Source organism: Primulina tabacum, chromosome 16 (genome assembly GCF_025594145.1).
Source record: "Primulina tabacum isolate GXHZ01 chromosome 16, ASM2559414v2, whole genome shotgun sequence".
NCBI classification, from domain to species: domain Eukaryota; kingdom Viridiplantae; phylum Streptophyta; class Magnoliopsida; order Lamiales; family Gesneriaceae; genus Primulina; species Primulina tabacum.
The window spans coordinates 36,458,810-36,469,459 of record NC_134565.1 but is presented as its reverse complement, the minus strand read 5'-3'; the positions used below and the strand labels follow the sequence as shown (position 1 = coordinate 36,469,459).

The following is a 10,650-nucleotide window of genomic DNA, read 5'->3' as shown; positions in this document are numbered from 1 at the left end:
ACTACTACATCGAGTCTACTTTGAGTTTATATATCGAACCATTATACGTTTTTTCAACTTTTTATTTTTTATTTTTAAAAAAATTTAATCAATATAGAATCCATGACATTTGAGATAAAATAAATCATCTAATGTGGATCATGATGGGTGATTTTTTTTATTTAGGAGAGGGGTTTGTTGTGATTATTGAATCTCAAACCCGATACTTAATCTCAAACCTCGGATCTTGACAGCATAATGACTTATATTTCAATGCAATTTTATTGAAGTTAATGGACCAAATTAAATCAATGAGTTCTTCACACAATTTAAATCGTGATTTTTGAATCTGTTATCCTAGTATTTATTTTGTTACCATAGCTGGTGAATACACACATGTATCGAATCAATTTTTTTTGCCACCAAACCTGTGAAACTGTTGGTTATTTATTTTTAAGATTGATGGAAATATGGGATGAATAGCTTTTTTAATTTGTGGCTAATAATGATATAGCTTAAAGATGATAAAGGATGCATTGTTGGATTATTGCAACTCGGACTCGGACTCGGACTCGGACTCGATACTCCATCACAGGCTTAAGATCTTGGTGGTTGAGGTGCGTAAAACGATTGTCCACTGTTTTTAAAATGATGGATTTGGAAATTTATGAGAGAGATAATAGAGCCGTGAAGGTAGGAGGGAATGGGGGAGGAAGATTCAATCCACAATGTGGAATTTAATCAAATATAAGACACTTGGGCCCACTAATGAATACCGACAAGGACTGGACCCACCTCACATGCCCTGCTCTTTCCGTCTCGTGATTCATCGTTCAAGCTGGCCAGTCAAATCAAATGTTTCCTTCTAATTTATTATTATTCAATATCTAATATAAATACATTTTTGTACAATGAGTGATTTAGTAATAAATAAGATAAATTAATAAAATTGATAAAATAATATATATAGGTTTCTTGCGAGAAGATTTCACGAATCTTTATATGTGAGATGAGTTAACTCTACCGATATTTACAATAAAAAAGTAATACTCTTAGCATAAAAAGTAATATTTTTTCATGGATAACCCAAATAAGAGATCTGTTTCACAAAATACGACCCGTGAGACCGTCTCAAACAAGTTTTTACCATTAAAAAATTATTTTCGATATCTCGTTATGGTTCTTATAGTTTTCAAAAGTCAAAACTACCACTCAATCCAGTAATTGCATTAGATGAAGTTTTTTTTTTTTTTTTATATATTATGTCAATATTTTAAAATCTTTTGATTTGTTTTCTAAATTCAAATTTTAAAATTATTTATTTCAGCAAGCATACATTAAATAACGACATGAATCAAAATACAACCATTTTATCTATTTATTATTACTATTTGCAATGGCGGCCGATCAATAATAACTCTGTTGGTAGAGTGACTACATGATGTTAATTTTATTATGTAGTTTAAAGTATGTGCCCAAGATGCAATTTTATCAACAATCACGATTTTTGGTAAAGTAGCTCACTTAAGAATCAGTATGCGATTAGCTACAGTCATAACCTAAACTAATATTAAATGAGTAGGTCTCTTGTGAGACTGTCTCACGAATCTTTATCTGTGAGACGCGTTAACCCTACTGATATTCACAATAAAAAGTAATACTTTTAGCATAAAAAATAATACTTTTTCATGGATGACTCAAATAAGAGATCTGTATCACAAAATACGACCCATGATTTTTGCTATATTAAATTTGTAAAATAATATATTGTGTTTGGATCGAAAGATTTCAATCGTTTTGATTTTAAACTCACACCTTAAATCTATTATATATCATTTAGTTCAAAATTAAATCTAAAAATTAACATGTATATATTTTTAATTTCAGATACACTGTTGAAGCCTAATAATTTCAAATCTATTTAAAATTCATAATACAAACGCCAAACTACTTTAAAAATCAAAACTTTTGAATTATATTATTATATGGTGGGTGTCATGTCATGCCACTTCAACCAGCAAATGTGGTCCAACGTGGTTAAATTCCCCAAACTACATAAGCCCATCTACACCGTTGGATCATGGACAAGAGCTTTGAAATTCAGCGGTTGTGGGGCCGCCTGTCCCAGCCTTGTCTTCTATTCCACAAACTTGGACTAAATTTTGCCTGTCCTCCAAGCAACACGTGTATCTGTACATTTATTCATGTCCCCACAACCATACGCTCTCGCACACGCGCCTTTGCTCGCTTTCAAAAGCTCGTGCTCGTCCAAGCGAGTCGGCCCACTAATTTAATCCATGCAAACGGAGAATAGGTAAGCCAGATGCGACTGTTTCCACTCTATAAAACTTTGTGTTCATTTTCCACGTTAGAACGCATCCCCATTCACATCTTTCAACAACAACTCAAAAACACGAAAGATTCGCTCAAATTTTGCAAAAAAATCAGTGCCCACCACTATTTCTTCAGGTTTTTCTCCCAGTAATCTGATACATACACGTATGTTCAAGAAAGAAGACCAAGAAGCGACCAGAATTTGTTTAGAAATGGAGGGTTTTTTGGAAAATGATCATGATCTGAATCTCCAGGCTACCGAGCTAAGATTGGGTCTTCCTGGAAGTGACGGATCTGAGAAGCAATCGTCATCTGATGTTAAGAACAATAACAACAAGAGATCTTCATCAGAAATGGAGGATCCACGTGGTGAATCAGAACGAGAATCTCATCATTCCCCGGCTCATAAGTAACTCTTACATCCATATTTTATAAAGAAGAATAGATGTTAATTATATACATATATTGTCATGGTGCTGATCTGTGGGTGTTTTACAATTTCAGAGCACAAGTTGTCGGCTGGCCGCCGGTTCAGTCATACCGGAAAAATGTCCTCATGAAGAAGCTCGAATCTGAGGCTTCCGGGATGTTTGTGAAGGTTAGCATGGATGGGGCTCCTTATTTAAGGAAAATCGACCTCAAATCTTACAAGAATTACTTTGATCTACTCAAGGCTTTAGAGAACATGTTCAAGTGCACCATAGGTACATATATCATCAATTCATCCAAACTAATATCCTTTTTTTTAAAAAAAAAAAAAAAAAAACCATTTGGGACTTTCGGTACACAACATGATATAAAATATTGATGGGTTCTTGGTGAATATTTTCAGGAGGATACTCAGAGAGGGAAGGATACAATGGATCTGAATGTGCACCAACTTATGAAGACAAAGATGGTGATTGGATGCTGGTCGGAGATGTTCCATGGGATATGTTCATTACTTCATGCAAAAGGATGAGGATTATGAGAGGATCTGAAGCTAAAGGCTTGAGTTGCATGTAGATTAATTTTTAGAAATAAATGATAAAATAGACAATTAAGGATCAATTGGCTGATAGTATAAGAGTTTTTTTTTCAAGAAATCGAGTTAGGTTTCATGGAAAAGGATTATAGGGAAGTTTATGTACAAATATTGATAGATAACTTTATGTTTTTCTTAATTTCTCACTTTTTTCTTTCAAGAAACAATATATACCGTGTTCTGGAAGACACAATACAATATGTATATATATACTTTTACATATAAATGACTAGTATTTGGTGATAGATATTGTAGGGAAATTTCCCATGCTTATAAATGTATACGGAAAACTAGCACTATACCTATCATGAGCAAATCGGCTTGATGACAATTTGTTTTGAGTTTGGTTTTGATTGATGTCATGTAGCTCAATTAGGGGTAAAATCCAACAAACAAACACTTAAGTGCTACGTAACCCTTGCTCGAACTTGACTTGAGTGTAAAACATAATTTAAGTAATGTTTTACTCTCACCTGTTTGATTTGTAAGTTACATTAATTGGTTAAAATCACAACTAAGTTGGTAAAAACATAAATTGAATACGATCTATTTGATAGCAATACAGATTTCATCCATCCATTCATGAAGGTTCACGGCCTTATAAGAGTGCGATGCATGCTTTAATTTGGATAAATATATACATACGATCCATTCGTTTGCAATCTCACTAGCTCCCTTACAATGCACTCTTTCCCCACCTTTTTTTAAAAGTAGTTGTTTGTGGAAGAGTTGAGCTATCTCATGTTTGTTTGTAAAAGAGACGACTACTTGTTTCTTGGCTCAAATTTTCTGCATAGGTAATTGCTAGCTAGGTCGTCCTACATTCATTCAGACCCTAAAACGTTGGATTTTTCTGTACAGTTCCTTCTGATTTTCATTTTATATTTCTCCCTGAAATTTGACCAAAGTAACCTATTATTGATTCGGCTCTCTATATGAAAAGTTCGTATCGGTTCAATTTGGTTTATTCTGATCGGAAACTAAATTGACCCAAAACCCTGTGAGGGAGTTGTATACTTTAAACAGACATGAATTGTATACAAAATATATAACATGATTTTGTTGCTAAAAAAAAGAAGAATATAGAACATTTTATTTTTCCCGAAGAATTTTGGATCCAGTGAAACGACACTTAGCCCAATTTATTTGGCCCAACAGAGGCCACATCTGATCAATTTCTATTAGCTACCAAGCCCCAACCCAACCTTGAGCCCTAATCCCCATTTGGTGTTTTCGCAGATGATTCAGTAATCGAATTTTTGCCGAGTCTTTGCGAAGTGTTGTATTCAATTTTCCATTGCCAGTTTGGAGCGTTTATGGGGTGGTTTACCAAGAGATAGTAGTGCCTTGTGTTCTTATATGTATGTTCAGGTAATTTAATTATTCTTTTTTTACTTGTGAATGTGTGATCAATTAGTAATTAAAATAGTGTAGAGATAAATTTGGCCTGCACTTGATGAGGAGTTATAGATGCCGTCAAAGATAAAATCCCTCATTCTCGCTTCCTTTAAACCAGCCCTGAATCGCATATTGGGATTGTGGAGCAACGGTAATGTAAGAATGAATCATATTGCGGGTCATTATTTAGAAAAATCCGGAGCTTACAGGCTCTCTTTTGTTTCTTGGATATATATATATTTATATATATAGACTCGCAGTTTTGAAACTTTTATTAGATAAAGCTTCTGAATCATTATTTTCGATTATAATTGCATTTTAGTATCTGTATATCGAGTTTTCCCAACATTTCTCGCTCAGATTGCAGGTCACCTGCATAGTTGGCGCATCTTGAGATTCCGCTTGTCATTCTCAACTTGTAACTTTCAGCATTCACATAGTGTGAGCAGCATCAGCTTTTCATCATATGGCACCGACAAAAAGAATAGGGAGATTGATTTTGAACTTTTATTCAAAAATTGCACTGAACCTAATATTGCCAAGCGCCTTCATGCTCTTCTTTTTGTGTCCGGAAAAACCCAAAGCATATTTGTTGCCACTAGAATGGTCAACATCTACGCCCATCTTGGTGACATTTTCTCGTCTATACAGATTTTTAACCAAGTTTCAGGAAAAGATGCCTATACTTGGAACTCAATGATATCTGCGTATGTTCGCAATGGTTATTATAGTGAAGCTGTAAAATGTGCGTATGAGATGCTTGTCCACCCCTGAGGTTAGGCCAGATTTTCATACTTTCCCTCCAATTTTGAAAGCTTGTCACTCTACATGGGATGGTGCAAGGTTACATTGTTGGGTTTTAAAAATGGGTTTTGAATGGGATGTGTATGTGGCTGCTTCGTTAGTGCATATGTATTGCCGCTTTGGTTTATTGGATATCGCTCATAATATTTTCAAGAATATGCCACTTCGTGATGTGGGTTGTTGGAATTCTGTTATTTCTGGGTTTTGCCAAAATGGGAATGCTAATGAGGCTTTTAGCATTTTGGATGAGATGAGATTGGAGGGTGTAGAGATGGACACGGTGACTGTAGCAACAATTCTTCCAATTTGTGCGGAAATGAATGATTTTTTATGTGGGGCTATGATTCATTTGTATTGCATAAAACACGGACTGGAATTTGATGTTTTTGTTTCTAATGCTTTGATTAATATGTATGCCAAATTTTGTAAGTTGGAATGTGCACACAATGTCTTTAACCACATGGTGATCAGAGATTTGGTTTCATGGAACTCCATTATTGCTGCTTATGAGCAGAATGATTGTCCACATGATGCAATTAAGTTCTTCAATCAAATGCTAGAGCACAAATTGTCTCCAGATTTGCTGACGTTAGTCAGCTTATCTTCAAGTATGGCTCAGACCAATGATTTGTTGTGCAGCAAATCTATCCATGGATATATAACACGAAGATGCTGGATTCATAAAGACATTGTGATTGGTAATGCTGTTGTTGACATGTATGGAAAATTGGGTGTCATTGATTGTGCACGCAAGGTCTTTGAAATGCTTTCTTGTAAAGATATAATTTCATGGAACACAATGATCACATGTTATGCTCAAAACGGTCTTGCAACTGAAGCTATTGAAGTGTATAGAATGGTGAAAGAGAGTGATTTGAAACCAAATGAAGCGACATGGGTCAGCATTTTATCGGCTTATGCACATCTGGGAGCCTTGAGGGATGGAATGAGATCTCATGGTCAAGTGATCAAATTAGGTTTGCACTTGGATGTGTTCGTATGTACCTGCCTAATGGATCTGTATGGAAAATGTGGGAGGCTGGGCGAAGCCATGTCTTTATTCTATGAGGTGTCCAAGACGACATCTGTCCCTTGGAATGCCATGATATCGTGTCATGGACTCCATGGACTTGGTGAGACATCTTTAAAGCTTTATAATGATATGATAAACGAGGGGGTGAAGCCAGAACATGTGACATTTTTGTCATTGTTGACCGCTTGTAGCCATTCGGGTTTGGTTGATCAAGGCAAAATATGCTTCGATGTTATGCGAAAAACTTATGGAATCGAACCTACTTTGAAGCACTATGGTTGCATGGTGGACTTGTATGGTAGGGCTGGGCTACTGGAAACAGCATATAAGTTCATTAGTGACATGCCTTTGAGACCCGATGCTTCAATATGGGGAGCGCTTCTCGGTGCTTGTCGAATCCATGGAAACATTGAAATGGGTAAAAAGGCCTCGTCCCACTTGTTTGGTACTAATTCTGGTGACATTGGGTATTATGTTTTGATGTCCAATCTTTATGCAAATTTTGGGAAATGGAAAGGTGTGGACGAAGTGAGAGAATTGGCTAGGGACAGGGGATTGAGAAAGACTCCCGGGTGGAGCTCAATTGAACTAAATAATAGAATTGAAATCTTTTATACGGGCAACCGATCTCACCCTCAATATGAGGAGATATACAACGAATTAGCAACTTTGAATGGTAAAATGAAACGCCTCGGCTATACACCAGACTACAGTTTTGTTCTGCAAGACTGTTGAGGATGACGAGAAAGAGAACATACTTGCTAGCCACAGCGAGAGGTTGGCAATTATGTATGCGATTCTGAACACGCCCTCACAGACTTGTATTAGAATATACAAGAACTTGAGGGTTTGTGGAGATTGTCACAATGTAACAAAGTTCATTTCTAAGATTACTGAGAGGGAGATAATAGTTAGGGATTCTAATCGGTTTCATCACTTCAAAGATGGGTTATGTTCTTGTAGAGATTATTGGTAAATTTTTTTGAGCCGTTTCTTGATTGAGAAGGTGAATCATCTCTTATTCGGGTTCTCTTCGTGTTTTACATAAATCATCTCAACCGCAACTCTAGTGTCATTTATTTTATTTATTTAACTACTTGTGGGTTTTGAACCATGTGCTTTTATCATATACATATATATATTATATATTATGTAACAGGCGATCATATTACCAAAAGGATTTGGTAATACGTCTTTTATGCTTTTTATATACGTCTTTTATACGTCCTCGCTGGTTTTCCATCAAACAGTTTGATTGTACAGTGGGAAATTTAACCTCACTGATTGAATTTGATTTGACTTGGTGTTCGAATTAAAGCTCGAATAATTTGATTCAAACTTAATTAGTAAGTTCTTAGATGAGGCGTGATGGATGGATTCATTGAAATGACAGAAATCCAAAAATGTGAAAATTCATCTCTTAACTATGATATAGCGCTTCACTCTGTTAAATTTTATCGTACACAGACTGTATTTTTTTTTCTCGAGTGGAGCATCTATGCTGAACGGTTAGCTAGCATTTTTTTTTTTTAAAAAAAATTTGTATGTGACTTTTGAATGATTATTCGGTATTATGGTGCAACAAGAAGCTAGATTTACGCTAATTTCATATTACAAAGACATTTTACACTCTTTTATCTTACCAATATTTCCCATCAACATGATATCCACCATTTTCGATTAACTATTGAAAACACATTCATCGGATGGTGATATTTAGTTAAAGATGCAGATTCCCCGGTCTCTCAATTGCTGGACTTATGAGAGAACACCAAAATATACTTATTTCAGATACAGATGTGCATACCGTGGCTTGTCTTGCAATCATATTTCCAGCTAAAAACCACTTTGCAAAAAACAAAGAGGAAAGGAAAAAAGGAAAAGTTTCTGGAATGATTGAAATGAAAATCGAATTTTTGTCACAGCTTAAAACACGAAAACACGTGCAATGGCTGATGCAGTAGCACGGACTTGTATATTTCACGAGACTTTTAGTACCTAGAGGAGGCCACTGATTCTGCAGAGAAGAGGTACTTCACTCTTGAAAGAACAGAGTCATGTGTAGGATCATATGGATGGTCCTTGGAAGGGATCTCGAGTATTGCTGGAATTGGATTGTTGTAGCTGTCTACCAAAAACCTTATCATATTTGCAACCTGAAACGTAGCACCAAAGATTTTCGAATGTCACAATGCAAAAATGTCTGAAAGTAGAATTTTAAGGTTGCGAATTAATCGTTCTCTACTGATTTGAAACCCAAAATGATTTAATATACAATTTTAACTGAAAATGGGTGCAAATATTGAATAAATGCAACCTAGAGTTACACTCCGAATTTCCAATCAAACCATACACGCAGATGATATGGTACTTTGTCTTTCAGCCAAGGGGTGTGAGAAGATGTTTGTTGTAGAACTTACTTCAGAAACTAAAATATAGAAAACAACTAACAAAAGTAAAAGGCTTACATATTGGCTGATCAATACTATTGCAACGTCTTCTCTTGTCGTGTATTCCTTGAATGCATCTTCAATTTGTTTCACTGTTGTTTCTGCAACCAGTGGTGGGGAACAACAATGAGCAAATACACACACAGACGAATCCAAAGATAAAAATAATACCATTCCTTTTTCGTAAGATGAGTACATTCAGATGTCGATACATCAAGACACTTGATTGTTTGTACTAGTCAAATAAATTTTAGTAAACTTGTTTACCTTATAATCTTCTTGGAAGGAAACAATCAAAATAATTCTCATTATTACCCACAGTTATCTAGCATGTTGAAAAAAGAGCAAAAATTTGATATAAGGGTAAGCAATCACACTGGACAAGACTAATCTGTGTACCTAGAAACACAAGAAGCTACTTCCATTAAAAAAAAGCCTTGAATTTTTTTTAAAAAAAGAAAACGAAAATAAACAAAGAGAAACTACTTTTTGAACATTATCGGTTCCACAAGCTTTAAATCTTCAACAGCTCAGCAAAATATTTCAGCCTTACTTAAAATATATATACACTGAGCCAACTTTTGTTGTAATCATTTATCGAATCTCAAACAATTTGACAAGATAGGGGAAAGGACAGAGTAAACTGATTGCATCAATTGTAGAACTTTGATGATAAAGAAAGTAGGAGAATGGGAATCAGGCTTACTTGAATCCACTATGAGGTAATTTGTCTTCCGCCTTAAATCCACATTGCCAACTCCAGCAAGTAAAAATCCAGTAATTGTGTCCTACATCCAAATCTGTAAAATTAACGAAGAGACTAGCAAGACAAATCCACCACTGTGACCAAGCTATATAACTGACCTGGGTAGAAGTATTTACTAATTATGCAAATGAACACCTATACCTATCCGTAAAATGTATTAATGGTATAAAGGAACTCAGGCGAAAAGGAAGAGCGATTAACAATTATCAGAGGGATAATCCGCAAAACACATCCATATTAGGCTCAGTAAACTCAGAAGACCACCCGATAATTCAGGTTGACAAACTGAAAAGATTGAAAATTTGAATTGAAACTCTAAACCATTTTTATCATTCACGCAACTGATTTAGTTTAGTAAACCAACGAGGACTAAATAAAAAGAATGGGAAAATTCACAAGTTGGGTAACAAATAACTCGTTATACATGTTACCATTGCGTCCAATTTAATTGAGCAACTCAATTTACAACACGCGATAAAATATAAGTGGTTCAGCGAAAGCAAACTGGAAAAAATACCTCGTCAGCGATCATAGCAATGAGCGCTGAGCTGCTGGTGCGGATCTGAGGTTTGTTAGCCATTTATACGCGACAAATTCTTCAAACTTCAATCACTAAAGCATTCAAATGAAAAGTATCAGGTGAATTAAACAGCCCAAAATATATTCAATACAAGGAAATCGAAAGACTTGTTGAAAATTTTACACTATCAATCGAAGAGATTGAATCCAAATCTAAAACGACTCTGGAGAAAAACATCAGTTTGAGTTCGCGAATCTCACCTTTGGGAACCGAGTTTGGATCGCGTTAAATTAGCTTGCAAATAGTTGAGGATGAAGACGAAGCAGAATAGGATATAAGCTC

The 10,650-nt window shown here is 35.3% G+C and overlaps 3 protein-coding genes across 4 annotated transcripts; 2 read left to right on the top strand and 1 right to left on the bottom strand.

Annotated features, from left to right (window-relative positions):
* Window positions 1–2,324: 2,324 nt before the first annotated feature.
* LOC142530065 (auxin-induced protein 22D-like) lies at window positions 2,325–3,474 on the top strand. The gene is made up of 3 exons (XM_075635830.1): window positions 2,325–2,722; window positions 2,818–3,017; window positions 3,146–3,474. The coding sequence occupies exons 1-3, from the start codon at window positions 2,481–2,483 to the stop codon at window positions 3,316–3,318; spliced, it is 615 nt and encodes a 204-aa protein (XP_075491945.1). The 5' UTR covers window positions 2,325–2,480; the 3' UTR covers window positions 3,319–3,474.
* Window positions 3,475–4,546: 1,072 nt separating this feature from the next.
* On the top strand, window positions 4,547–7,686 carry LOC142529114 (pentatricopeptide repeat-containing protein At4g33990-like). Its single transcript, XM_075634508.1, is given in 4 exon segments — window positions 4,547–4,708; window positions 5,096–5,500; window positions 5,502–7,301; window positions 7,303–7,686. Coding segments are annotated over 4 exon segments (2,463 nt in total). The 5' UTR covers window positions 4,547–4,696; the 3' UTR covers window positions 7,549–7,686.
* Window positions 7,687–8,270: 584 nt separating this feature from the next.
* On the bottom strand, window positions 8,271–10,595 carry LOC142528913 (V-type proton ATPase subunit F-like). Of its 2 annotated transcripts, XM_075634191.1 has the most exons (5): window positions 10,569–10,595; window positions 10,306–10,400; window positions 9,729–9,810; window positions 9,041–9,123; window positions 8,271–8,728 (listed from the first exon to the last, which is right to left on the bottom strand). In XM_075634191.1, the coding sequence occupies exons 2-5, from the start codon at window positions 10,366–10,368 to the stop codon at window positions 8,564–8,566; spliced, it is 393 nt and encodes a 130-aa protein (XP_075490306.1). In that variant the 5' UTR covers window positions 10,369–10,400; window positions 10,569–10,595; the 3' UTR covers window positions 8,271–8,563. The 2 variants fall into 2 exon arrangements, with proteins under 2 accessions (XP_075490306.1, XP_075490305.1); XM_075634190.1 differs by lacking the exon at window positions 10,569–10,595 and having other exon boundaries at window positions 10,306–10,462.
* Between the last annotated feature and the right edge of the window lie 55 nt (window positions 10,596–10,650).